The sequence below is a fragment of the Bipolaris sorokiniana genome, assembly GCF_000338995.1.
Source record: "Bipolaris sorokiniana ND90Pr unplaced genomic scaffold COCSAscaffold_6, whole genome shotgun sequence".
Classification (NCBI taxonomy): Eukaryota; Fungi; Ascomycota; class Dothideomycetes; order Pleosporales; family Pleosporaceae; genus Bipolaris; species Bipolaris sorokiniana.
The window spans coordinates 519,259-546,418 of NW_006911900.1; the positions used below are offsets into that span (position 1 = coordinate 519,259).

The 27,160-nt window shown below is 51.5% G+C and overlaps 8 protein-coding genes across 8 annotated transcripts; 4 read left to right on the forward strand and 4 right to left on the reverse strand.

Moving 5' to 3' along the window:
• Window positions 1-221: 221 nt before the first annotated feature.
• On the reverse strand, window positions 222-2,919 carry COCSADRAFT_36171 (glycoside hydrolase family 3 protein). The gene is made up of 2 exons (XM_007700924.1): window positions 2,639-2,919; window positions 222-2,581 (listed from the first exon to the last, which is right to left on the reverse strand). The coding sequence occupies exons 1-2, from the start codon at window positions 2,808-2,810 to the stop codon at window positions 300-302; spliced, it is 2,454 nt and encodes an 817-aa protein (XP_007699114.1). The 5' UTR covers window positions 2,811-2,919; the 3' UTR covers window positions 222-299.
• Window positions 2,920-5,021: 2,102 nt separating this feature from the next.
• On the reverse strand, window positions 5,022-10,024 carry COCSADRAFT_140984 (uncharacterized protein). The gene is made up of 5 exons (XM_007701169.1): window positions 8,669-10,024; window positions 8,376-8,619; window positions 6,988-8,321; window positions 6,660-6,936; window positions 5,022-6,596 (listed from the first exon to the last, which is right to left on the reverse strand). Exons 1-5 carry the CDS (start codon window positions 9,967-9,969, stop codon window positions 5,133-5,135), a joined length of 4,620 nt encoding a protein of 1,539 aa, XP_007699359.1. The 5' UTR covers window positions 9,970-10,024; the 3' UTR covers window positions 5,022-5,132.
• A 1,795-nt stretch (window positions 10,025-11,819) lies between these two features.
• COCSADRAFT_88302 (uncharacterized protein) lies at window positions 11,820-12,678 on the reverse strand (the record flags this gene model as incomplete). The annotated part of the gene is made up of 2 exons (XM_007701170.1): window positions 11,820-12,318; window positions 12,368-12,678. 2 exons carry the CDS (start codon window positions 12,676-12,678, stop codon window positions 11,820-11,822), a joined length of 810 nt encoding a protein of 269 aa, XP_007699360.1.
• Window positions 12,679-13,065: 387 nt separating this feature from the next.
• On the forward strand, window positions 13,066-14,321 carry COCSADRAFT_170635 (uncharacterized protein; the record flags this gene model as incomplete). Its single annotated transcript, XM_007701171.1, has 2 exons — window positions 13,066-13,170; window positions 13,221-14,321. The coding sequence occupies 2 exons, from the start codon at window positions 13,066-13,068 to the stop codon at window positions 14,319-14,321; spliced, it is 1,206 nt and encodes a 401-aa protein (XP_007699361.1).
• Window positions 14,322-14,649: 328 nt separating this feature from the next.
• On the reverse strand, window positions 14,650-15,375 carry COCSADRAFT_25783 (uncharacterized protein; the record flags this gene model as incomplete). Its single annotated transcript, XM_007700858.1, has 1 exon — window positions 14,650-15,375. The coding sequence occupies one exon, from the start codon at window positions 15,373-15,375 to the stop codon at window positions 14,650-14,652; it is 726 nt and encodes a 241-aa protein (XP_007699048.1).
• A 192-nt stretch (window positions 15,376-15,567) lies between these two features.
• Window positions 15,568-17,432, forward strand: COCSADRAFT_189836 (uncharacterized protein). The gene is made up of 2 exons (XM_007701172.1): window positions 15,568-15,720; window positions 15,784-17,432. The coding sequence occupies exons 1-2, from the start codon at window positions 15,666-15,668 to the stop codon at window positions 17,307-17,309; spliced, it is 1,581 nt and encodes a 526-aa protein (XP_007699362.1). The 5' UTR covers window positions 15,568-15,665; the 3' UTR covers window positions 17,310-17,432.
• A 1,654-nt stretch (window positions 17,433-19,086) lies between these two features.
• Window positions 19,087-20,536, forward strand: COCSADRAFT_199037 (glycoside hydrolase family 28 protein). Its single transcript, XM_007701173.1, has 3 exons — window positions 19,087-19,167; window positions 19,247-20,002; window positions 20,123-20,536. The coding sequence occupies exons 1-3, from the start codon at window positions 19,155-19,157 to the stop codon at window positions 20,527-20,529; spliced, it is 1,176 nt and encodes a 391-aa protein (XP_007699363.1). The 5' UTR covers window positions 19,087-19,154; the 3' UTR covers window positions 20,530-20,536.
• Window positions 20,537-23,543: 3,007 nt separating this feature from the next.
• On the forward strand, window positions 23,544-25,522 carry COCSADRAFT_170639 (uncharacterized protein; the record flags this gene model as incomplete). Its single annotated transcript, XM_007701174.1, has 2 exons — window positions 23,544-23,655; window positions 23,709-25,522. The coding sequence occupies 2 exons, from the start codon at window positions 23,544-23,546 to the stop codon at window positions 25,520-25,522; spliced, it is 1,926 nt and encodes a 641-aa protein (XP_007699364.1).
• Between the last annotated feature and the right edge of the window lie 1,638 nt (window positions 25,523-27,160).

The following is a 27,160-nucleotide window of genomic DNA, read 5'->3' on the forward strand; positions in this document are numbered from 1 at the left end:
AAAACACCTGCAACACCGATATTAACTCTGTGAACACATTGCCCGTTCTTGTTCATCTTCTCTTTAGTAGACATGTTCCTTCTCCAATTTTACAAATGTCGAGGTACTTGGCATATTCTAGAAGATTTAATCAATTCACCAAACATCATATTCAAAGCATCATTTACACAATGTTTCATCACAGATCTTATCGGCATCACAGCAATCGAAAACAATCAAAATGACTCTTCAAATAATAGAAATTAATAATCTATTCATATACTCATAATGACATGAACCCCATTTCCCAGGCTACTCCTCTAATGTCCAACAACAGTAAAGCTATCATGAACCTTCAAGTCACGGCTGCTGAGGCCAACCCAGATGTTGAACTCGCCCTCGGGAATAACCCACTGCTGGCTAACAACATCCCAGTAGCTCAGATCCCTGCGCATAAGCTCAAAGCTGACGCTCTGGGTCTCACCCTCCTCAAGGTACACCTTCTCGAAGCCGCGGAGCTGACGCACAGGAGTGCCAGCAGGGGCGGAAGAAGGTAGGCCGACGTACAGCTGGGGCACAGCAGCGCCGGCGACGTCGCCGGTGTTGGCGACGGAGACGGTGACGTTGTAGATGCACTCCCAGAGAGCGGGGTTGCCACCGGGCTGGATGGGAAGGTCCTCGGGCTTGGAGGTGATGGCATCCTTGACAGGAGCAGATTTGATGTCGGAGATGGAGAAGGTGGTGTAGGAGAGACCAAAGCCAAATTCGTAGTGGACGGAGATGTTGTGCATGTCGAAGTGGCGGTAGTCAATCTCGAGCTTCTCATCGAACCAGCTCTGCCAGTCGTTGAAGCCGTCGGTTTGGATCTCGGTGGTGGGGGGCGCATTCCAGTCGTCACCGTTCTTAGCGATAGTGTAGGGGAGGTGGCCAGAGGGGTTGTAGTCGCCGTAGAGGATGTCGACGAGGGAGTTGCCGGATTCTTCACCGGGGAAGTGAGCGGCCAGGATGGCGGTGACGTTGGGGTGGTCAGACCATGGTAGGGTGTTGATGCCGGAGGAGTGGGTAACGACGACGGTGTTGTTGCAGAAAGATGCAACAGACTCGACAACTTTGTCGCCGTTCCAGTCAGATCCAAGGTGATAGCGGTCATCACCCTCCTCGGCCCAGGTCTTGAGCATGACAATGCAGACATCTGGTACATCGCGTGGGATGACGAGGGTGCTGACATTGTTGTTGATGATGTGGGTGTTGTTCAGGAAGTACTGAACAATGCCACGGTCTTCCCTAACACGCTGCTGGATAGCGGTGAGGGGCGTGATCACGTAGGTGTTCTGGCCGGTACCAGAGCCACCACCAGCAAAGATGGCGCCGTACTCGTAGTTTTGCTGGTTAAGGACAGAGCTACGAGCAAGCTCACTGGCGCCGTTACCGAAGACTGCAACGTTGCGGGGTGCCTTGAGAGGCAGGGTACGGTCCACGTTCTTCAACAGGACAGTGCCAGCGGCACCGTGTCGACGGATCAGCTCGGCGTGGTTGCCACGAACATCACGGCTCTTCTCGCCAGTAAGGTTGAACTCGCGGGTCCAGCTTTTTCGTGGAGAGAAAGTGTTGAGATCAGCAGAGGAAGGGTCAACGGAGGGGAAGTCGTTGTCCTGGCCGAGCTGGAAGTAGGGAGTCATGATACGGAGGACCATGTCGTCGATGCGGGACTCGTTGACAGTGCCGTTGTTAACAGCAAGAGTGATGTTGCCGCCAAAGTAAGATGGGACACCAAAGTTCAAACCGTAAGCACCAAGTCCACCAGGCATGTTCATGTCAAGACCAGCCTCGATAGAAGCAACACCCGAGTGGGTCGCACCCCAGTCGGACATGACGTATCCTTGGAAGCCCAACTCACCCTTGAGCAGACCGTTCTGTGAAGCAGAGTTTTGGCATCCGTAAGATCCATTGATTCTCTGGTACGAGCACATGATGCTAGCAGCGCGGGCCTTGATAGCGTTGGCGAACGGCCACATGTAGAGCTCGTGCATGGTGCGGTCATCAATGTTGGATGAGATAGCAGCTTGCGCTTGTTCGGTGTTGTCGTCCTTGCGGTAGGTAGGGTTACGCATGATTTCCTGCTCGTTGCCAATCCAGTGTTTAGGACAAGCCTGTACACCTGCATCTTGAGATGCCAGGATGGTCTTCTCCATAGCTACACCACTGAGATAAGGGTCTGAGGAAAAGCCCTCCCAGTTACGGCCGGCATAGGCGGAACGTCCAAGTGGTCCTGCGACAGGACCCAAGAAGACGTGAGCACCCTTTGCCCTGAACTCTTCGCCCATGGCGTAGCCGCGCTCATACATGAGTTCCTTGTCCCATGAAGCACCAGCGGATACACCGGCGGAGAAGACGCTTGCGTAATCAGCCACGCGAATGGCAAGAGGGCCATCGTGAAGGCAAAGACCAGGGAAGCCCAGGCGGGGAATGGCAACGATGTTGCCAACGCAAGGGCCGGCTTGACCAGTGACCATGTCAGCCTTTTCTTCTAGAGTGAGTTGAGCCACGAAAGCTTTTGCCTTCTCAAGACCCATCTCCCAGCCTCCAGCACCAGAAATTTTCGCTGCACAAGTTATTAGACATGTCCGACGATCTAACAATCATCTCTAGGAAAACTTACGTGAAGGATATACAGCCGGCGAGGAGCCATACTCGGTCAGGATGGTAGTGTTGAGCGGCTGGACGTAACTGAACGCATCTTCACCGCGACCACCACCTCCGAAGTTCTGAGCACTGACTGCAGCCAAGAGGGCAGAGCCCGAGAGCACCTTAGATACGACAGAGGGCGCCATGATTCCAGATAGTCGAAGGTGAATCGAAAGCCTGAATACCCATGATTGCAGTTGCACTGAGGCACTTATATAGCACCATTGCTCCTTCGCCCCCGGACCAAAGTCGCCCGCCGGTACCACTTTACAATCCAAGACTGACACGTTCAGAGGCCCACGATGCAAGCATTCTAAGGACCGAAGTTTACCCGTCCGAGCTGTGGAGTCTCCGCAAACTCGCTCCATACCATGTTCATAATGCTGTTGCCAATAACGACGTCATGGATTGGTTGCGGAGTGACTGCCAAGATGGCGGTTCGACAGTTTTGCGCTTCGGCAGATGCATGTGGAGTCCATCCGAGTAAGAGTCGGAGTGCAGAGCCGCATGACTCGTGTGGATTTGCGGGGATCGTGACAGTGGGGTGAATGACTCGGTCCGACCAACAAGTCTGTAATCGCGTCATAGCCATGTTCTCGGTAGCTCGCTCCGAGCCGCAAGAATTACCTACTGCTTTGAACCCAGTTTTCTTTACCACGGCGCTGGAAGATGTTTGAAACTTAGTACAGGCTTACTTACGCCATGGGAAAGCCATGATTCCCATGGTCTGTTACTACAACAAAGCTTGTGCTCGGGATAACTTGTCTCTCATGACAACGCAGCTTCTCTACGCAAGGCCCCAGCTTTTCATCCACCGCCGTGGAGTGGAGCGGGGTGAAGAAAACATGCTCGTATCGCCGAGTAGAAGTCCCGACGGGTACTGCAGGATACGTGCCTTCGTCACGAGGCCTGCAGGGAAGTTGAAGATTCTTGCAAGAATCGATCCAAGCGTCGGGAAGCGTTATGTGCTTTCAGCATACGCTACGCTTTTCTAGGCAATGCGTCCTGCTCAAGTCCCCAGTATCCACCTTTTATCACATAGGGATCGGCTCCAGAACTCCACATAGACGCACTACCTTGGCTGGCTTCCCCGCAATAAACATGGCTTGGCCCGAAGTTGAGCCTCGGACGCGGTTAGGATTGTCAGTTCGAGCGTTAGTCTCTGGATGAAAGAAAAGTCTTCGACGTCTTCTAGACAACGACAGAACGCATAGCTGCTGCCGAAATTCCCGCACTTGGCAATACATTTCAAAATGAGGAGAATCCATTTGTAATGTATAGTTTTGCGGAGATGTGCTTGGAAGACCGCTGTGTTGACTTGACCGGTATGCAAGATTTGGTGACCCGTTAAGTAGGGAAAACCCGTTACCTAACGGCTGTGGGCATTACCTGCCGGGTAACAGAAAACCAACACTCGAAGCGCAATAGCCGCGCGCCATGTCATCAATGGGGCTCTTCCTCAGAAGCTCGATCCGAAGACAAAGGCAAGAATAAACATTAGACTTTTGTGAGGCTTTACCCCTGGTCAATGCCAACCAATGATCTCGAGAAATGGTGCCTAACCTAAATGTTGGCGTTCATACACAAACCCGCTATAACACCGGCAACCAAATATTCAAGGGTCTAACACACGCCGTCTCCAAACCGTTGCATAGCGATTGGTACAATTACCTCTTTGGGAATCTATCCCATCCACTTCGACCTCCATACCCCAACTCAACAAAGCTAGATTCCCTAGCTCCCTTCCGTTCCCTCGGCGCCCTGATTCCCGACAACCTAAGCGCTTCAAGACTAGTGTAGAGCATCACATAGCAAGAAGAGAGCAGCCCGGTTCAATAGGTCCCGTTGTAGTCCCCACAATACCGTACATGTACCCTGTTTTTCCCGATCCATCACCGACCAGCCACCCGACTTTCCATCCGATCCTTCGATCGGCACTTCTCAACCACCAACACTAACACTACTTCAATAGTCAGGAGTTCCTACCCATATTATAACCCTGCCTATACCAGATCAAACAAAGGCTACACTATTAATCATGCATATCAACCATGGGAATACATTGACATCAAGAAGACTTCACAGACAAGGATATAAGTCGAACCTACGTACTATTGTGCTTGAATAAGATGTTGTAAAAGGTTGAAGAATTACCATCAAAAACACTTGGTAGTCTATATGCTCGCAGCATGCCGAATCTCCTGCATATTTTGAAAGAAAAACGAAAAGGTGAAGGCGTTGGAACGCGGGAGGGGAGGTTTAAAACGGTGCCGAAGTGCATATGTGAGGAGTTGCAGAATCACAGCAAGGAAATGGATAGATTGAATACAGCTAGGAATTGGCGTGAGAAAGATATTGTTCGAAAAGATAGATTATTTGTCTAATTACAAGAAATATTGAACTGAACTATATACTATTTGATATTATTCCCATCAACCAACAAACCCCTGTCTGTCCAATGAGACCCATCAAACAGCACCAGCAGGCTGTCCACTCTGCACCGCAGCCTTCTCTGCCGTCTTCTCTGCCGTCTCCTTCTTTTTCGATCCCCTCAACTTGCCCATGAGCGTACTCAAATTCGCAACCCTAAATAGATAATACATCAAAATCGCCATAAAAGCATTAAACACAATAAACGCGCACACGATGCCGAAATTCCTCCAGCGCTCCGAATAAAAGATCCTGGTGCTAGCAAGGAACTGATCTGTAGTCTTGAGCGAGCAGTAGCGGCAATCAGCAGTGGCATCAGGGTTCTGAATCACGCCCCCAGCCCTCGCCGCAAAAGCATCAAGGTACGCGCCACAAGTCTGATTCGACGGCGGATCAAACCTGAGTACCTCGGTTGCACTACACACGACCGGCCGCCCCGCCGACATGGTACTGACCAAACCCGCAATCCAATACGTAAACGGACTAACGCGATACATGAAGATCCAGAACCCGGGGAGTTGGCTGGGCGGCTGCATGACACCGTTGAAAAGGATACTCATAAGCGTAAGCAACGCGACGAGGCCAGATGCCGTTTCGGCATTTGGAAGCGCGGCAATTGTCATGGCGGCAAAGGTGGATGTGTAGAGGAGAAGCTGGATGGAGAATAGCAGCGCGAGACCCTGGCGCTCGCTCGACTGGTTGGCACCGACAACCGGATAGTAGAAACACACAAACGTGATGAGACCGGCGATGATACCGTAGGGAATCTCAACCACAATGTGCGCAACCATGAATGCCTTCCAACTGTACGCTTTCGACGGGCGCTCACGCACTTCGTACAGGGAGCGCTGGGTAACGAACAAGGGGTGGATTTGCTGGACCAGCGACGTAAAAATCGTAGTAATCATGAAAACGCTGAAGATGATGGTTTGCATGCCTGCCTGCGTGGTATTTGCTTTGTAGAAGGAGAATCCGATGAAGAGGCCCGCGATGGCGCAGAGACCGAACTTCGCCATGACGTAGCTGGGCATGCGCCAGTACTGCTGGAAGTTGCGGTATGTGCACTCATAGATTTGGAGGGCGAGCGGCATGGCGAACTCGGAGGCTCCTGTTTCGCTGGCGAGGTTGACGGCATCGTTGCGTTTGGATTCGTGGAGCTGGTTGATTTCGTGCTGGACGTTTTGAGCTTCTTGACTGGCTTTCCAGACGTTGAACCAGTCTTCGCCTCTGTTATTCTTGCCGGCGTTGACGATTTCGAGCATGTATTCTGCGGGGTTCTCGTCTTCACCGCATTTTCGGGCGCCGTTGGACTCGAAGTAGTCGAGGAGGGTGCGTGAGTTTTCGCCGAGCTCGCCAAAGTAGACGGTTTTGCCGCCGCGGGCGAGGAAGAGAAGGCGGTCGAATTCTTGAAAGAGGATGGCACTGGGCTGGTGGATGGTGCAGAGAATTGCTTGGCCGGCTGAGGCGAGTTTACGGAGGAAGGCGACGATGGACCAGGAACTCTGTAGCAAAGTCAATAAGTACTCGTGATGCTGAGCAGGTTATTTGAGGTTATTAGTACTAACCTGGGAGTCAAGACCAGACGTGGGCTCGTCGAGGAACAGAAGAAGTTTGGGCTTCGCTGCGAGTTCAACACCGATAGTCAGAAGCTTACGCTGTTCAACATTGAGACCCTCGCCTGGAACACCAACAACAGCCTCGGCAAAGTCGGACATGTTGAGCATCTTGATAACCTCCTCGACATAGTCGAATTTCTCTTTCTTGCTGACATTCTTGGGCTGTCGAAGCATAGCGGAAAACTGCAGTGCCTCGCGAACGGTAGAGGTTTCGAGATGTAGATCCCTGACCTGGTTAGTATCTTCGGGGAAAAATTGCGTTTAGATGGAAGCTTACTGTTGCTGCACATAGCCGGTGGAACGTTGGAATGCAGGATCAAGGGGCTTGCCGTTAACAAACATGTCGCCTGTGATGACGCCCATGGTCGTTCGCTGGGCGAGAGCATCAAGAAGCGTCGTCTTTCCAGCTCCAGAAACACCCATGAGTGCAGTCATAGTACCAGGCTTTACATATCCAGAGACGTGATCCAGTAGGCGTCTAGGCTCACCCTTGATCTCAATGTCATAGACAACGTCTCGCCATGTGAAAATACCCTTTGCTTCCTCGATGGCACTGACATCGCCAGCCCCTTCCTGAACCTCTTGCTTAGATTGACCAGATTCTTCGTCCGACTTTTGGCCTTGAGGTTGCATGTAAGCTGGAACGTGTCCACGGCGGAAGACAAGCTGCTCAGCGGTACTGGTTGTAGAAGAGTTGATCTCTACAGCAACAAAATACGTGGCCATAAAGAAGATCAAGAATGCCCAGAGAATACCAAAGTTGCGCCACACATGGCTCCAAGAATACCTGTAGGAGACTTCAAGAAAGCGATCACCGCTAACAAAATTTTGCCCAGCAACCGCACCAGCTGCGTTGCAGATGAAGCTGTTGCCATCGAGCGAGTAGCCAGGTCCTGATGGCGCAATCGAGTCGCAGGGAAATTCAACTCCATGAAACTCATTGGCGAGCAGAATCTCGAAAGCGTAGAAGATGGGGTTGATCCATCTGATCCAGCCAAACCAATCAGGCATCTGCGGAATGCGAATGACGAAACCAGTGTAGATGACTAGGACCAAAACCAACATACCAGCTCCCGCCATGGCTTGTGCTGCCGTCTTGGTAACCGCAGCAGTTGTCCGGAAGATGGCGGCCATAATAAAGGTCGACATGTATGTGATCATGAAGTAGATGAAGAATTGCCCAGCCGTCCTGCGTAGGCCAGCCATAAAGTATAGAATGATATTGAAAACCACAGCCTGTACGAACTTGACCGGTAAATCCGCAACGATTCCAGCAACGGCTTCGGAAGCCGGATGGTAAAAGGCGTACGAATTGTGTTTCTCGACTATAGGGCGTTGGGAGTACAGACCAGCGATTTCGCCAAGAGATGTCAGGGCGCTGAAGAGGACGGCGAGGAAGATGGTGCTACCACGTCCTTGGAATGAGGATGTGCCTGAAGATTGGCCATAGAACATGGAGCCGACGATGAGAGCGACGATGAGGTTAAGAGCGGCTTGCACTGCAGTTGAAGCGATATCACCGCGGATGCGCTGGTAGGCTCTTCGCGTGTTGAGTTTGATCTGTAAGGCAACGCTGATAAGGTAAGGGGATTTTGGGCGAGCATGCTTGGCCTAGATGGCGGTCAATATGAGAGAAACATTGCAGGTATTTTTTTGGACACAAACCTGAATGTGGTTCTTTTGTTGGCGAAGCTGCTCAAGAGTAGCGTGCTCATCGATTGGATGCTCCGCCTCGAAATCAGCAATGTCTTCCAGCAAGGCCTGGTACTCTGGGGATTCGAGCCAGTACTTCTCGAATTCCTCAGGAGTGTGAGGAACCTTGTTTTCCATACCCTTTCTGGACTTTCGCTCGTCTGGGTTGGTGACGGCTGTGAGGAAGTCTCCCGTCGTCTGTCGAGGTGGGCAGTACCTAAGATATGTCAGTACAATGTTACAAATTTTTGCTAGTAGTTTCTTACCATCCTTGTCGCTCAAAAAAGCCCTTGGCTTCGTCCGCAGGGCCAAAGTAGATCTGACGTCCTTGGTAGAGAACCGTGGCTTTGTCGAAGCAGTCGTATACACTTTGACTAGCCTGGTAGATAGCAACCGCAGCTGCACCTCCAGTCAAGTCAGAGCCGACCCTTAGAGAATTGACAAACTTCAATGCTGTAGCCGAGTCGAGACCTCGAGTCGAGTTGTCCCATGCAGCCAACGGAGCTCCGGCCAACAACATCTCAGCAACGGAGACACGCTTGCGCTCGCCACCAGAGACTCCGCGTACAAAATCATCTCCAACTTTGGTGTTGTATGTGTGTGTAAGTCCAAGGACAGCCATGACAACCTTGGCCATGAATTGGGCGAATTCATCGCGACTCGCTCCGCCTGGGCGATTTGATGGTGTTCGGACAGCTGCCGCGAATTCCAGAGTCTGTCCCACGGTCAAGTGAGGAAAATGCCTGTCGACCTCCTGGTTGTATACCATTTCACCCTTGAATTCCTTGATCATGCGACTCTGGGGGACACCGTTGTAGTGAATTACTGAATCGTCCGTATCGAGACCGTGTAGTTCGCCAGTGAGAGCCTTCAACAGCGTAGAACAACCCGAGCCGGGTCGACCGAGCACAATGCAGAGTTCACCGGCCCGGATTAGACCGTTGAATGAGTGCAAGATTTGCTTGCGTTCGGTCTTTCCAAAAATTTCCTTGGCCCGAAAGGGGGCCATGAACACATCTGCAATAGTCTGCTGGAGTTGAAGAGCATTTCCAGAACCAAAAACGTCTAGGTTCTTGAACGCGACACTGAGCTTCTTCATCTCGATACCTTCTCCCTCAAGCTGGTGGCGGAACATGTTCAAAAACTTGGAGAGATCGAAAGCATCGCTGCTGGGGTCTACCGCTGGGTCGTTTGGCGCCGGGATACTCAATTGCCTGGTGACGTTTGCAGACGCTGTTGAAAAGATGCGTACTAGTTCTCGCCTTCCGTCTTCGTCAATTTCCGACCGGGTCATCCGACGTTGCAGACCCATTGAGGCCCTATGGTCGGCTGAAGATGATGTTCCCACTCTCTTGACCCTTTTCGACTCGTCGTTGGATCCATGTCGTGTGTGTGAGGATTCGGAGGAAGTGGAGGTATCAACTTGTTCGAGGGGCACTACCTCCTCCTTGTTTAGCTGGGAGGAACCGTCATGTTGTTGTGATATGTCTTCTTGTTGTAATCTGTCTCGTTGTTGTGATGAATGGCCAGAGGAAAACAGGCCCTCGCCGAAAGAGCTGGAAGCCATTATGCGTGTCACAATAGCTGTTGCCGGCGTGGGAAATCAAGTATCGTTCGATTTGAACCCTTCTTTTACATAGGGACGAGAAGGTATATCAGTGTGGTGGCCACTATTCGGACCTATGTGGTCATAGCATGCCGGGTAGCGGAATCTCCTCATACCCGTATTCCTAAACTTCGTACCTATGGGTCGGACGAGTGGTATGAGGAGTACTCGTCCAACGTTACTGGCCCAGGCCCAAGTACGTGGGTCGAGCGAAGGCACCACCGATCGCATCCTCCATACGCATCACTGAATTGCTGGTCTAGACTTTAGCTAGCTCCGAGATGCCGCTCCGAGATACCCTGGGAACCAAGGTTAGTCCGGTCGATCTTTGTATGTGACGTAGTATGTAATACACTCCGCCGGACGTATGCGAAAGAAGAATACAAGGGTAAACACATGACTTTGATGGGACGGTACACACAGAAATTAGCTGAAATCCCTGTTTTAATAATATATCCTGGTAGGAAAGGGTTGAATTTGCAAAGAGAAGTCTTTGTAAGCCAGGAAATTGACAATGATTGCATTGTTTGGTTCCGAGTGCGTGTCAAGGACGGCCGGTCATTGTGGTGTTGAATGGACCAGTTAGCGTACGACTACCCTAGTCCCGGACGAAATGATCGCTCGGGTCTCTCGGGGCGCGCGCTATTCTCTTCGCTACCCATGCCTGTTCTGGCTTCAAGCTTTGCCCAGGTTACTCCAGAAGCCCCTCGAAATTACCAGGATTCCAGACGTCATATAACAGATATGGGTACGTATGCTCACCCCGTATAGGCTTATGCTGGCAACATACCTTCTCATCTTACTTATCTTGTGCAAAAGGGGCGGTGTACCAACAACTGTTAACCATTTTGAGAAGCGTTCGGCCGAACAGTCGGACATTTTGACGGACTGCACGAATGTAGCTGCTAGGCAGCAAATCTTTAAGTGTTGGCATGGTGTTTACTTTGCTGACATGCAAGTGGACTGCATGTGTCGACGCACAGGATTGACCGTGCATGAAGCCGCTGATGCGCTGTACCAAACAGGATGGCATTCTGGCTTCTTACGTGACAAGAGCTGAAAAGTACCCAAGCATATCGCTCTCACAGTGAAGTAATACCGGATTTTCAGATATGATAGGTTACGTACAGTCTCAGTCGTGCATCCTCAGCTGTGCATAACCTCAGCTTAGTGAACTTGGCAGACGTAATGTGTGTAGTTCTATTGTCTGCAGCTGCGGCTCCCGCAGTACTGTTATACGCAGCGGGCTGGAGTTGGGTCTAGATGCAAGTCTTCCATGCCGAGTTGCACTAGAATGAGCACACAATCAGGCATGTGCCCATGGCTGGCTGTGTAGTACATAAGTGAACATTTTCTCATAGCTATGATGGTGGCCAGCCCTACAAGCCGTAACACAGCCACGTGTAATAAGCAGACCAGGAGAGTAATTTTAGGTAGACATGGCGTCTTGTCATGGACATGTCCGACATGCCCGCCTTATCAGGCACAGCCACATATCCCGGGTTGCCTGCTCGTACAAGAAACGGACCGGCACTTATAAGTATCAATGATCAGCTCAAGCATCATGTCGGCCACAGAGACCCTGCAGAGCCGTCCCCTAAGTACTACCCGGGGTCCGCTTTATGTACTATGTGAATGCGCTCGGGCAAACATAGTAAACTGCCAAGTGTCAACTCTAGGCAGGGTCTGTGTGACGGACGAATCCAGCCCACCTGTTGAAAGAATAGTCAGACTTGCGTTGTAGGCACATCCTCGCTGCTTGCATTCAGACAACACGTGTGTACGCCTGTACTGATGGTGCACACGGCTTCTCACTTTAGTTGCAGCCCCTCTAGCTTGTGCTCGACAATAGGTACATGTTCGGTCAACCGATTCGGATCCCGCATGGCGGCCAGTACATCTTCTTTCCTGCCGGCCAACTTCTTTCGCACCTCTTCGTACTTCTCTTCCCTGGCCGTATACTCCCTCAAGATGACCTTATCTGCAAACTCGATGAATATCCTGGTGTCTCGAATTCGGAAAACCACGTCGTCTAGGCGCATGAAGAAGCGAACAAGTAGGAGCAAGCGCTGGGGCATGACGCGCACCTTGCAGGAGAGCATGGCAATGCCGTTGTCAGCCAGTTCGTCCTCGTAAAGCACGAGCTCATCGAAGAAGTGTATCGGGTCGGGACGCTTGAGCAGGGCGAGGGGTATTTGCGTCTCGGTCGGCTCGAATGCGGGTGTCAAGGGGGTAGTGCCCTTGTAGTCGGTGCTGTAGGACCAGTCAAAGGGTTTGACAACTTCTTTGATGTCTTCAAACTGCTTCTGCCTGGCCCGTGTTAGCGGTGCGCACTGCTTCCAAGATATCCATCACTAACCGGTTCTGCTGCCACTCCTTGGAATATGCGACCTTGAACATGTTCTCGCCCGTCTTGTCAACTCGGTCCAGCGCGTCAAAGGCATTGAACTCGATATACCAGCCGCTCTGTTCATGGTCGATTCGAACCATGTTGTCGCCAAAGATCATTTCTGGTGGCGCAATTCCCAGCTTTTTGGTCATTTCTTCAATGGGCCCCGCCTTGAGGATTGGCAGTTTGCGCGTTGTGATCTTGAAGCCTTCCTTGGTAATGGATGTGTCGGCATGGCCGGGCGCGACGGTGTCCTCAGGGGCGCCGTTTAGTGATGCCATGATGGTGCAGGCCACGCGACGATGATGTGTTCACCACGGATGCGACAAAGACAAAACGGCACCCTTTGCAAGAATGACTATACCCATAAGTGCATTGTCGATGGCGGGGACACGGCTGGGGTGGGGCGCGAACCAAAGCCCCGATGCCCCGATCGCCAGGCCCTAGTTCGGCAAGCCCCCGTCACCCATAGCAACGCTCGAAACCCACTTGTTTGATGACTTGTTGGCCGTGCTATCCTCCACAACCTTGAACCCATCCCCCATCTCCAGGTGATAATCACGCCCTCGTCTCCAAGAGTCATCCGCACTCCGAGTGAAGCATCAGGTCTTGGTTGCCACCTCTGATCTCGACTCGTCTCCTGTCGCTACAGCTTGCATCACACCGCCATGGCTGACGTTGCAAACCTCGAGGCCGCCTTTGAGCGCACTACGATCCACGACGAGAATGACGACCAGGCTGCGTCTAATGCAGCCTACCAAAAGGCCAAGAAGGTATGTTTCCGCCTGATGAGCTTTGTGTCAGCGGTTCTAACAAGACCCAGCCTTCGGTAGCTGGCCTTTCGACCTCACAATCAGCAGCCAACCGCATGAAGCTGCCTCACCAGATCCCTCTCCAGAAGATTGCGACGCAAAACGCAAAGACAGCAAACATCGCAAAGGTCAACCTTGCTGCAAACGCCGGCCGGCCCTCGGAGCACAGCTCGTCTCACCGCCGCACCCTCACCGAGTCAGCCGTGTACAGCGTCCCCTCAAATCCCGCAACCCCCAAGCAATGGCATCTCGGCATGTTCGAGATTGGTAAACCGCTTGGAAAGGGCAAGTTCGGTCGCGTGTACCTTGCTAAAGAGCGTGCCTCCGGCTTTGTATGCGCCCTCAAGGTCCTGCACAAGTCCGAGCTCCAACAGGGCAAGGTCGAGAAGCAGGTTAGGCGAGAGATTGAGATTCAATCTCACCTCACCCACCCCAACATTCTCAAGTTGTTCGGTCATTTCCACGACGCCAAGCGCATCTTCCTCATCCTCGAGTTTGCAGGAAAGGGAGAGCTGTACAAGCATCTGCGCAAGGAACAGCGCTTCCCGGAATGGAAGGCTGCCCAGTACGTTGCCCAGATGGCTGCCGCCCTCAAGTATCTTCACAAGAAGCACGTCATGCACCGCGATATCAAGCCCGAGAACATTCTCGTCGGCATCCACGGCGAGATCAAGATTTCCGACTTTGGTTGGTCGGTCCACGCCCCCAACAATCGCCGCAACACCATGTGCGGAACACTTGACTACCTTCCCCCGGAGATGCTTCGCGGCGGCGGCAAGGACAACTACTACACTGAGAAGGTCGACCTGTGGAGCTTGGGTGTCTTGACATACGAATTCTTGGTCGGTGAGGCGCCTTTTGAGGACACACAAGTCATGACACAGCGCAAGATTGCGAGGGGAGAGTACACAGTGCCCAGCTTCGTCAGCTCAGAAGCACGGGATCTGATCAAGCGATTACTGGTACTGGATCCTGAGAAGCGTATTGCCCTGGAGGATGTTGAGAGACATCCCTGGATTGTCAAACACTGCAAGGGCAGCCCCAGAGCATATGAGCGTACGTCTGGAGGCAAGTCCCGCAGCAGTTCGGACGACTCTGAGGAGAGCTTCTAAGCCAAGACCTGGTTGCCATTTATTTTACGTTTAACTGCTATGACGGCGAACAGGCGCAACCCACGGAAGTCACTGGAACCATATGATCTGATCGCATTGCTCGGAGTTTTTTGCTAGCCTTTCTTTATCTCATCGGCGTTTACCTTGTGCATATCAGTTTCCATTAATCATTGAATGCAAGACCAGAATTTCATGTTCAATTTCATCACATCATCTTGAGCGAAGATTGTCTTGCTTCCTAGACTTGCCTGCCAAACGCCGTTCGCTATGCATTTTTACAACAACGGTTCCCAATACAGATTATCGTACACTCGTGCCCACGTTCCACCTACCGGTAGATTTCATCAAACGGCCTGGTATCCCGGAAACAGCTTTCCCAGACTTCATTCACCACCTTGCCTGCGTGTTCCTGGTCCTTGATGCCTGGTCTGGCCAGCATACTCAGCGTAGCCCTCCTCCTCACACAAGCCTGCAACTGCTCGGTAATCCTCCATTGGTTCCTCGTGAAGAATTCGCGGGCAAACCTGCACTCTCCGGATAGCGTCGAAGCCCTGATTTCCAAGCAAGCCTGATGTCTGAGGTTATCCGGCTCAACCTTGAACTTGAGATGGTCCCACGCATGAACCATCTCATGGGCCATCGTATCCTCCTGATGTCCACGATTGCGAAACTTGTTGGCGCACAGCAAAATGCCATGTTCGAGTGAGAATCCACCGCTCTGCTCATTCGTACACATGCGACACAGAATGTTGTCTTTGTTCAGGTCGCCGCCTAGCTTGTACACCTCATCTTGCATGAAGCGGATGACGGGGCTATATTGCAGCAGGTACTCTTTGTTGGACTCGCAGCGTCGGCAGATGGAGTCGGCTTTGATCGTGTCCATTTCGCCAAAGTAGTTCTTTTCGAGGGAAATGTCGCGCTGGCCTGTCATGCGGCCGAGCAGGATGTTGAAGGCGCTCGACCAGGTGTAGTATACGGGGTCGATTTTGGCGGGCGGCGGCTGGGCCATAGCAGAGAGGGAGGCGCCATCGGGCGCTGTCTCGGGTTTGGACATGTTGGTAGCTGGTGGGATGGGGATGCTCGTTGGTGAATTGACCCGGCTGCGAAAAGTTTAGGTGGGGATGGGGTGGTGGGCTGCGCGGGGAGCCAATCGGAGGGCAGATGTCGCCGCGCGCAGGGGCAGCCCGAAGATCGGTAGTGCTGTAAGGCACAGGGAAGTTTGGGCTCGTTCCAGTCATGTGTTGCGCGCGAATATAAAGTATAAAGAACGGGCTTATTCTTCTTCAGGTAGATTTTTCAAAGAACTGCACTGTCCGTGTCGACTGTCCTGCTTCCACCGCTACAATGGCTGTCCACATGCGCAAGCATCCCGGCCAACTCACCGTCGTCATCAAGCTTGGTAAATACATTATTGTACAGATTTCACAACAGAAAGAAGAGGGCACCTAACCAACACACTCAGGCACTTCCTCAATAGTCGACGAGAAGACCCACCAGCCCCTCCTCTCCATCCTCTCCCTCATAGTCGAGACAGCATGCAGTCTGCGTGCTGCTGGCCACTACGTCGTCATTGTCTCGTCGGGCGCCATTGGCGTGGGTCTACGGCGCATGAACCTCGCACGCCGCCCCAAACATCTTCCACAAGTACAAGCACTCGCTGCCATTGGTCAGAGTAGACTGATGTCCCTGTGGGATCAGCTTTTTGGCAATCTGGAGCAGCCCATTGCGCAGGTGCTATTGACGAGGAACGACATTGCAGATCGCACGCAGTATCAGAATGCGCAGAATACCTTTATTGAGCTGCTCATTATGGGCGTCATTCCCATTGTCAACGAGAATGATACGCTGGCGGTTACAGAAATCAAGTTTGGCGACAATGACACACTGAGTGCCATTACGGCGGGCATGGTGCAGGCGGACTACCTCTTCCTCATGACGGACGTAGATTGCTTGTATGACAAGAACCCGCGTTCGAATCCGGATGCAAAGTCCATCCCCGTGGTTGAGGATATTGCTGAGCTGGCGGCCGATGTCAGTTCTGCAGGAAGTTCGCTCGGCACAGGAGGCATGAGCACCAAGATTGTAGCAGCAAGACTGGCAACCAGCGCGGGTGTGACTACGGTCATCACCAAGAGTAGCAAGCCAGGTAACATCTCGAGTATTATTGCCCATGCGGAGAAGCATAGGAAGTCGAGAATGTCAAGTCGGAACTCGGTCACCAATTTCCAGGAAGATGGTACCCACACACCATCTCAAGAAGCAAGTCAAGATCTGTCAGCTTCGACAGGATCACTAGGGCAGCAACAACTAGCACGAGCGTCATCCCCACAAACCGAAGACCCTTGTCCCTTGCATACCCGCTTCCTCCCCATATCCAACCCCATACGCGACCGCTACTTCTGGATCCTCCACGGCCTAGCTCCCCACGGTACTATCTACATCGACCAAGGCGCCTGGGCCGCTCTGAGCGACAAAGCTGGGCTCCTCCCTGCGGGAATCGTAGACGTAGACGGTCACTTTGCCCAACAAGAAGCCGTCCGCATCGTCGTTGTAAAACGTCTCTCTTCCTCTTCCTCCAAATCCGCTCAGTCCCAAACTCCAACTTCACCAAGCCAGATCCCCACTACCCCCGGTGCAGCAGCCCACGCCGTCCACGCTCCCATCCCTATTCGACACCCTCTCACCCCTTCTATGTCTTCATCTCATCTCCATCAGCTGTCGTCTCCACACCAACCCCCTGCCTTCGAGTTGCATAACCCTGCGCCGTTTGAGATTGGGCGGGCGGTCGTAAATTATTCGGCTACGGAGATTCGCAGGATCAAGGGATTACATTCTACGCAGATTAGAGAGGCGTTGGGGTATGCCGATAGCGAGTATATTGCTCTCAGAGAAAATATTGCATTCTTTGGGAGTGAGCGGTCACGGCCTAGTACTCCAGATTTTAGACATGGCACGGAGAAGAAGGTTGAGGGTGGGGAAGCGCATTAAAAAAAGATGGGAGGTTGTAAGGGGGGAGGGCTAAAAGGTGGAGTATTTATAGAGAGTATTGTTCTAGTGGTTTTTCTATAGAGATAATTTAGATGGGGTTACCTTGGTTTATTCGTCAATGTGCAATTTCTATGGTGCTCACCTGAGTTTTGCTGTCAAAGGTATATTTTTTTTACTCGAATGTATTTTGCCATGCCCAGTCAACATTTGAATACAGCCTAAACCACCCCAAAAAAACTAAACTTTTTACAATCTTTTTTCAGCACTTTTATTGCTTCACTTACGTGCTCATTCCCCCGCAGATCGCCACCTCCTACACATGCCATGTATGCACTTAGAACAAAAAACTAGTCCAAAATTACTCCCCCTCCTAAACCCTAAACGGAGACCCATGACCATACTTACGTCTTCCTGACCTCGGATTTCCTACATCTCCCTTTTTCCCTTTGGTACCTCCCACACTCCATGTTCTACCAAATGAAAGGGGGCAACATCCCTTGGCAGCTTACCCGCATCCCGCATCCCGCATCCCGCCTCCATCTCCCTCTGCGTATTCTTCTCCTCGTATCGTCATCATCACCCTCCTGCCGTGTGTGGCCTGTGCGTTGAGCATCCCAGGCAAGACGTTGCTATTGCTAGTGATGTTAGTGATGCTTAATATAACTCACTACTTCCCTTGCACTGCACCCTCCACTTTCTGCTGACATGACAGCATGTCCCCTGGCCCCTTGGTATCCTTGCCGTGCGGGTAAGCGGGGCGGGCGTGGGAAGGGAGGGAGGATGTATGGACGGAAGAGAGATTTTCCGTGTTGAAGGTACGTACGTGGATTAGTTCAAGCGATGGCAAAGAAACAGGAAGAATTATGTACGATTGTTGCATGATTTTACCGCCATACTTTACATTTGCTGTGGGAATACTAGTTACTAGGTAGGCAATACATCTCCACCCCCTACTGTTGTGTTATCTTTTTTCTTCTTCCTGGGGCGCATTGCCAAAAATACACACTTCAGCCAAATCTCCGTACAATATTTGTGCGCTGAGGTAAACATGCTTCTCAGTGTATGCAAATGTACGTGTGTATAACTTTTTTTTTTGTGTGGTAATTGCAAACTAGACAGGAATGCAGCAAAAAGAGCGAGATTTGCACATCGTGGGGGTTTGTTTAAATTACACGGCGGGAGCACGGTTGTTGGATCTGGTGGGAATACCACCGAGGAGACAGAGAGAAAAAATAGTAGCACTAGCTTCATGTGAGGGGGATGAGAAGAGGGCGTGATACCCGCCCCTTTTCTTCAAGAAAGATAACATCTAGGGTTTTGGCAGTTGTTTTAGTTTCCACGTTGAGAAAATGAAAACGGTATGCATGTACGTTGAACAAGCCGTCCAGCGATTCATTTTCTCTAGCTTCGCCAAAAGCGGGCGCAGAAAGTGGGGGCCTCGCTCCCCAGCTTGGGTACTTATTTAAGCTTCGCTTGCGATGCTTGGGCATGCTTGTTGCATACTATACATGTGCAGAATTTTGTGGGCCCAACGGGCGAGAAAAGAGATAACGAATGTTAATTCAGACAATTGAAGGACTAGCTTAGTAGCGGCTTTTGTTTGGCACCGGGAAAGCGGCAGGGGATATTACCTAAAGGCGGAGAAAGGTAAGTAAAGAGACATTTAGCGGTACCGGGAAATAAGGACGGTGAGCAAGACCCGCTTTGCGCATTGCCGCAGTATAGGGAAGTTGGGGGTATTTAGGTAGACAGGGCCAGGTCCCTGGTTTTATTTTATTTCTTGCTCTTTAACACCTGTGATATTATTAAGGTTTTTTGTTGGGTACTAAGGGATTGAAAGTAGTCATGTTGGGCAATAGTAAGATGCTCTTCCTCCGCCATCACGGCCCGCGTCGTATGTAGAATAACCATTCGTATCTAACATGTCCCCAAAACAGACCTTTCCACCCTCCTCGCTCTCCTCAGCGCCACACAAGTCACTGCGGTCCCCTCAAACTGCCAACGCAGACACCCGCCGCCACCACCACCCCCCAACCCCATCTGCCATGTAACCCAATACACACAAATACCTGCGGCAGTAGCCGCCTGCACGCACATCACCCTCGACAACATCCGCGTCCCAGGCAACCGCACCGTCAACCTCTCCAAGCTACAACGCGGCACCAAAGTCACCTTCGCGGGCACCACCTTCTGGGAGTACGCCGCAGCCAACTACCCCTTCATAATCGTCAGCGGCACCGACATCGAAATCACCGCGGCCCCCTTCGCAGTCCTCAACGGCAACGGCCCCGCATGGTGGGACGGCCTGGGCAGTAACGGTGGGCGCATCAAACCCAACCACTTTATCGAAGTCAAAAACGTGACTGGCTGCTCTACCATCCACGACATGTACATCAAGAACTACCCTGTGCACTGCTTTGCGATTACGAATAGCGAGGACTTGGATGTTTACAAGATTCGGCTGGATAACGCGGAGGGGTATGCGGCGAATAATGTGTCCAAGGGGTTGGCGGCGGCGCATAATAGCGATGGGTTTGGGGTGGCGAGTAGCAAAGGGGTGCGGATTCGGGATAGTGTGGTGGTGAATCAGGATGATTGTGTTGCGGTGACGAGTGGAGATGGGATTGTGGTGAATAACATGTGGTGTAATGGGAGTCATGGGCTTTCGATTGGGTCGGTGGGGGGAAAGTCGAGTGAGTTATTTTTCTTTTCTTCTCTTTCAATCCTCCATACAACCCCTTCTCTTGGATCGATCAAGCAGGAATAAGGGAAATGATTGGAATGCACGTGGCTATGTGACTGACGAAACACAGATAACATCGTCAACAACATCTCCTTCACAAACTCGTTCGTTCTAAACGCCGAGAACGGAGCGAGGATCAAGTCAAACTCAAACACTACGGGTTCCATTACGAATATTCTGTTCAAGAATATCTTTCTTGAGAATATTTCCATCTATGGCATTGATATCCAGCAGGACTATCTGAACGGTGGTCCAACGGGGAAACCGACGAATGGCGTCAAGATCCAGAATATCACCATGCAGGATATCTGGGGCACGGCGACGCACGAGGGACGCAACTACTATATCCTGTGCGGAGAGGGAAGTTGCAGTGACTTTACGTTTAACAATGTACACGTTTTTGGGGGTGGAAAGAGCAGTTTGTGCAATTTTAGGACAAAGGGGGATTTTGACTGTGATGGCAAGTTTGTCAACTAGTGCTGGGAGTTGGATGATTGGAATTTTTCTTGTTTGTTGTATATATTCGATTCTTCTTTGCATATATGTTTTGACCTGTAGTAATGTTCTCAAGGAGAAGAGAAAGTGAACAGGTGATTTTGATATGATAACACTCTTGCATTCTGCTATTTCTCCACGGACAAGATGGAGAGTAAGCAATCTTGGGCGAAAAGCTCTTTTCAGTCTGTGGAGCTTGCACAGACATTTTGCCAAACAAGCTTTATCAACATATCAACAAGGAAGCTTCTTGAGCCAAGGCAGAGCAATATGAATACAGGTGGCCTAGTTAGGTTCTTCAAGATAGTCTGTCACTCGTGGCTTACAAGATCCCAGCTATGCTCGTAATCGTGTCAGTAGCAAATATACCTACAACAATATGTAATATTGTTTCTGCTCCGGCCATGACATGTACCCCTTTCAAGTTTTGCGTCGGCATAAAGCAGTCCTAGTGGGAGTAGGTCGAGCCGGCTTCGGTACCAGCTCCGTGATGACTCCGTGGGCAGTCGGACTACATCGCCCCGGGCGGCAAGTGCCTAGTGGTTTCACGGGTAGGGCTTCACGGTTAAATACAGGCACATGTGTGCTCTGCCGTGTCCGTCGCAATCGATTGAGTGCGGCGCGGACATAGGCGAGTGTGGATCGCGTCCAAGCTCCAAAGGCTATTCTGTTGATCGAGGAAATGACGTTAGCGTGTTGGAGCGAGTGCGGATTGACGAAAAGGGAAAGTCGGGTGGGCGGAGAGGCCCCGGCTGCCGTTTTTTGGGTTGGTATGGGGTGAATGTAATGCGGTTTGCGGCTGTTGCCAGTCGAGAGCGGCTGTTCTTACTATGTAACTGCCGCTGCGCTTCCGATTGCTCGTTACATGCATATGCTGCGCAACGCGCATGTCCACGTGCATGTGCCTGGACAGACATACCTGGATGCTGCAAATAGCAGGAGTGCATTCTGACGGAACTTTGTCTGTTGACCATGGGTACCTTGCGACATTCGTGACAGTGGGCATATTCTGCCGGCTAGGGCATAGTCGCCGCAAGTTTCTCTGCTGTCGGGTCGAATGCTTACTTGCTTACGTACATGCTCTACCTGCTGTTCTCGGCGACTGCATGTGAGGGTAGTTAAAGTCACATACATGCTTGACAGGGCCATGCTCACAGTCTTCCACCTCTCATGGCAGTCAATCGTCACTGGACATGCTGAGTAGAGACAGCCTTGGTATGGTCACTCGCCGACCTGTGCCGTTCGGGTACTGGCCAACGACAGCTTGCGGCGCACGGATGGAGAGAGATGTTTTCGGATAGCGCAAGGATCTGTTTTTAGAGAAAAGGGTCTGGATGCAGAACAGACACCAACAGGTATGAGGCTACAAGGTTTGGAGAATTGGAGAGACAGGGCGACCGTGGTGGGGAAGAATGGGGTTTGCACGCCTACAAACCTAGCTGGAAGGCGCCGTCAGGGTCGGAGTCATGCCATGCTTGGAGAAGGCGTGTCGGATCACGTGACTACGAACCCAATCCCCACGCTATGCGCGTCCGCATCCGCGTCCGCGTCCACTGGCAGTCACGCATTGCCCGTTGCTCACTCCAACCACCGCCGGCACTGGACATTAGCTCTGCAAATGGCTTCAAGATTAAGGGTTCCGCCTTGTTAGAGCAGCCATGGACCCCAACCCGCCTTGTGCCGTGGTCCCAAAACGTCGCACTCTCATCCGCGGATGCGCCCATGGGCGTGATGGGCTGGGACATGCCATGACAGGACCTGCAGCTAGCGACAAAGGACCGCAGATGTACGGTAACTAGTAAGTAACCACACACTCGACGCCAGGGTAGTACACAATCATGATTCCACTGACCTGACTGTCGCTGTCACTGTCACTACTACACCTATTAGGTCCCATCGCAGGCCCAAGACGTGCACGGAGCAGCGAAGTCGTGCCGTCAGCACCTCCCGATGCCTCCGCCACTGAGGGCTGTCTTGGTTGGTGGGGGAATGCATGGCCATCGAGCTTTTTGCTATGCTGTGGGCCTAGGTGGGTGAGGAAACAAAGTACGTACGTATGTACATACTCCTGGTAAACTTGGGCGAACTCAGCAAGAACACCTCCACCCGTTCGTGTACAACGTGGCAGGACGAGCCCTCACTCGCTCACGCGCTGGTGAGCCGGTGGCGTGCCGACCGTGGGCGCGTGCAGCGAAATGGTATCAGGGCCCTTGTGGGTGCAGTATAGGGCCCCCATGGCAGCATGGCAGCACCACGCCCGTTTGGGCAACCCATTAAGCGGCGCGTCATCCAGGTACCGCACTGCGAGCCCCTTACCATCCCGTTTTGCGACGGTCTACGGGTGCGTGCGGCCCTCAACCAGCAACCTATACGCCCTGCCACACACACCATTGTCCAGCCGTGGACGCCAGCACTCAAGTGCATATCTAGATACATATTCGGTCGCACCAGTGCTCTCTGCCAGTCTGTCTATCGCGACGCTGCCCTTCACCCTCATCTCTGGCCTTGTCCTGGCCCCCTCGACCAGCCGCGCCGAGTCGCGCCACATTCAAACACGCTACACTGGTATACCCTGCATCACCCTCAGCCTTGCCCCAGCTTTGAGGCCAAAACCAGGGTGCGTGGTCTTGTCGGTATTGCGCACGAGTGCCCCAGTGAGCAATCCCCGTTTAGCTGCTTCTACGATCCTTCCATACGTCTTCTAGAAGAGTGCTGTTTCCGCCCTCCCCGCTGCAATCTTGGGCGACGTGATCCCGCCCGTATATCAACTTGTCGCACCAACAGTAGTGGATGCCTGCTCGGATACACGACTCTCCATTCCTTGGCTGCCACTTTCCCCCCAACGCCTCGAGACCTTCCCCACCTCTCATACACCTTCATTGACTGCGCTTCCACAGTCGTCGCCTGTAGTTTCGAGGCTGCGCGGGGTCCACTGGGATGTTGCGATAGCTCGCGAGGCCCATTCTCCCCCACGAGCAAGCGGCTCCACCGCAACCATGGACGACAATGTCGAAATACCAGAAGAATCCATGCGACACATCGAGGCCTTGCTCGCAAGGCATCCTCCGCATTTGATTCAGCGAATGTTTTCACAGGCCCTAGAGTCACGTATGTAATTTTGCTCTTTGGCTGGCTCCTGTCCATGCGCTCACCGAGTTCAGGCCGCAATTCAACTGCCTCATCCTTCATGTCCACTAGCACCGTCAGCTCATCCGCCACCTCTTCATCAGGCTCATCATGGCGCTCCCGGCTATCAATGACGTCGACCTTTTCCTCGTCGAGCAGCAACAGCAACAGACACTCTCCCATGGCCTCGTCATCTTCGTCGCGTTCCCAGCCAAAGCGACCAGAGCCACGCTCGTATCCAGTTGGATTAGACCCCACCCGCCCCGTGCCTGCTGCCATGTCTTCGGACACGGACAGTCCGCTCGACCTCAAGATTGAGCCAAGCAGCACACCAACAGACAATCTCAGTGTCGCCTCTCCCGTCTTGTTTGCCGACGATGACAAGTCGCAAAGCCAAACGGGCGAATCCTACATGTTCTGCACCTATTGTGCCGAGCAAAAGAACCAAAAGACCTTCAAGGCCAAGTCCGATTGGAAAAAGCACGAGATGAGAATGCATGAAACGGGCGAAGATTGGCCGTGCATTGTCAACGGCTGCAACCGTATTTTTGATCGACAAAAGGACTTCATCAAGCACCACCAGCGCTATCACACCGGCCGACCCTTGCCTTCGTTGACCGACATTGGCATTACCCTCCTCCCTCGACGGGTATTCGGCTGCGGTTTCGACAAATGCAAAGAGGTTAGTATCGGCTGGGACGAGCGATGTGACCATGTGGCAAAACATATGAAGAACGGCGCGACAATAGACCAGTGGAAGTACTCGAATGTCATTCGGAATCTGATTCGACAAGAAGCTCTCTACGATACATGGAAGGAATTGATCTCCTGTTTGGACGAAAGGCTCCGAGAGAGCCGCTCACAGATCAGCTGGTGTCCTGACAACACGCGGATCCTCCGACAGAAGCTTCAATGCTGTGATCTCCGACCAAGCCGTGAAGAGGTTCTCATCACTGCCTTGAGCCTGCGTTCTGACATGCAACTAGATCCTGTCGACCAACAGCTACCCCCAGGTTTTGTCACGCCATCCAGGGACTCTGTACCAAATGTCGAAAAGTTATCACGCGAACAGCGGATGCATGTTCTCATTGGAAATTCTGATCCGCACATTGCACGGGCTCGCCTTGCAACTGTCAATGCGGCATTGGTTCGCGCCATCAACTCGTTATCGCATGTACCCAGTTACGATTGCGCATCTTCGCCATTTATGGAGCCACAGTCGCCTGCTCGCGACAACACAAACCACCGTATCAGTTACATGGATGTGGATCCTGGAGATTACCTTGATGTAGCGCAACCGGCTATACCCGATCTCCCACCGGCTATGACTACGGCCGCAATGCACACACCAAATACACACACCCCAATCATGGATCAGACTCAGCAAGCTCAAATGTACCCTAATGAGTACATTGATCAGGCCAAGACTGCCCCTAACCCATTGGAGGCACTGTACCCGAATTATTTCGGCGGTGCGCCTCAATTCGAAGAATCACAGTACTACGACCGCCCGTCAATTGGTCAGCTGATCACGAAACCCCTTCATAAGATTGGTAATCGATTCAGCGCGTCTAGGAGCAGTTCCACTCATTCCAGGCCGTCATCGAGTATGAGCCAAACCATGCCAGACATGAACGGAGATTATCCTATTGCAGTAATGGGCATGCGGCACACACCTGAGCCGCAGCAACAACAGCAGCAGCAGCAGCAGCAACCGTCTCTTCACCAAATGCAACATCAACAACATCTCCAACATCAACAGCATCTTATGCACCACCAGCAACAATCATTTCGCCATTTGACACCTCAGATGCATGACCAATTGCATATGTATGCGACGCAAAATTAGAAGAAAAAAAAACGAAAACAAAAAAGGACGTGTAACGATATGCCTCATATACGACTCACGCCCCTACGCAACCTTTTCTTCCCTATACGCTTTTTTTCTTTTCCTTTGTGTCCGACAGCGAGCATATAGAAGAGTGAGAGAAAGCCTTTTTTGGCTTTCGTTTCGTTTCTTTTTCTTTGATACCCCACCTACCCCCACTGATGTGCTTTTCTTTTCTTGTTTTTCGGAAGGGAAAAGCCACGCTATGAGAACCATTATAGAGTTTTTTTGTGTGTATTGCATAGTCATATTAGATTGCTCCCACTATCATCGAGCTTGAAGGGCTCAGCATCACCGCCACCGTCACTGCTGTACGCAGCTATTTTTCCTTTGTCGTTATTGTTTCAATTCTTCCAATGTATTTTAGGATTTTGGGATGGGTAGAATGGATGTGTTCGGACTTGATGCGAGGCAATGTGTTTCTCTTTTTTTCCCTCCAAGTTGTATACCTGAGATGACTTGACGAGAAAGAAAGAGAAAAAAAGTTCGATGCCTGGTATCTCTTTTTTCGGCCGTTTGGTAACTTAGCAACAATTGAATACCCCCCATATCCTACTCTTTAAAGCTCGCGTCTTGTTAAATTGTTGGTGACTTGAAAACATGGAACCGGGTAATAGAACTGAGCGATCTGGCCGCCTAGTGGCTATCAAAGTCATTACGTCTTCACCTTTATTACTGTCCTAACAAGGTCTCACTCTACAGCTTTCAGCCACAACAATCGCACAGTTTTTTTTTCCTTTTTTACGCTGACGAGAAAGTCATTTGACTTGACTCACTTACACCGGGATCTAGCAAACCGTCGGAGTTGAAACCTTTGTAAGACTCCAGCACTACTTTCTCATTCTAACATCCACATACATACACACTAGAGACAAAATCTGGGTACCTACCACTCCTTCATACTGCCCCAAAGGCGAATATGGCGTAAGCATATACTCCACACCACTGAAACAGCAATTTCCTCCTATAAACACACACACACACACACATACCTCGTCAATACTCTTACATCCCTATCTCTCTTCCAACCCACCCATGTATCCATATCCCCACAGGTAATAACCGTACTTTTAGCCCGTTTTCTAATCTACACATCATTACCCAAAACTAATCTCTAGAGACACGGGGGGATATCAAATCGTTTTACGTCGTTCTCAGGTCGTTCCTTGCCGTTATGTAGAGTTTTCGGGTAGTAGTAGCAAAAAGGTCTTTATACATTTGTATATCTTTTGAATAAGAGACTAGTTTAGATATCAAGGGCGGAGCAGTCTTCGTGGGGGAGTTGTTTGGTATGAGTAGTGAGTAGGGATGGAGGGTCACGGAAGTAGTAGGGTAGGGTGGGTAAGAGGGGAGAGGTTGATGAGGGGAGAATAAGAGTGGGATTCGTCTAGCTTTTATATATCTATCGCTTCTTTATACAGAAGACTGCTTAGAGTATTAGGGTTAGGATTAGGGTTTTTATATATAGCTAAGAATCTATCGGGCTAATATGCTTAGCGCTCGCAAATACCTTTTTTCAAGAAGCGCTCTCTGGGCTATATGCTCTGGCACTTCTTTACTTGGCAGAGTGTTCCCCTTCCTCAGCGAGAGACCAAGCTA

Bases quoted from the DNA above. Each gene is read 5' to 3' on its own strand.
- COCSADRAFT_36171 (XM_007700924.1), bottom strand. From the start codon at position 2,810: ATGGCGCCCTCTGTCGTATCTAAGGTGCTCTCGGGCTCTGCCCTCTTG. The intron at 2,582-2,638 runs GTAAGTTTTCCT...TAACTTGTGCAG, and splicing joins GCCGGCTGTATATCCTTCAC to CGAAAATTTCTGGTGCTGGA.
- COCSADRAFT_199037 (XM_007701173.1), top strand. The intron at 20,003-20,122 runs GTGAGTTATTTT...GACGAAACACAG, and splicing joins GTCGGTGGGGGGAAAGTCGA to ATAACATCGTCAACAACATC.
- COCSADRAFT_189836 (XM_007701172.1), top strand. From the start codon at position 15,666: ATGGCTGTCCACATGCGCAAGCATCCCGGCCAACTCACCGTCGTCATC. The intron at 15,721-15,783 runs GTAAATACATTA...CAACACACTCAG, and splicing joins CACCGTCGTCATCAAGCTTG to GCACTTCCTCAATAGTCGAC.
- COCSADRAFT_140984 (XM_007701169.1), bottom strand. From the start codon at position 9,969: ATGGCTTCCAGCTCTTTCGGCGAGGGCCTGTTTTCCTCTGGCCATTCA. The intron at 6,937-6,987 runs GTAAGCTTCCAT...TAACCAGGTCAG, and splicing joins ACCGGCTATGTGCAGCAACA to GGATCTACATCTCGAAACCT. The intron at 6,597-6,659 runs GTTAGTACTAAT...ACTTTGCTACAG, and splicing joins CGTCTGGTCTTGACTCCCAG to AGTTCCTGGTCCATCGTCGC.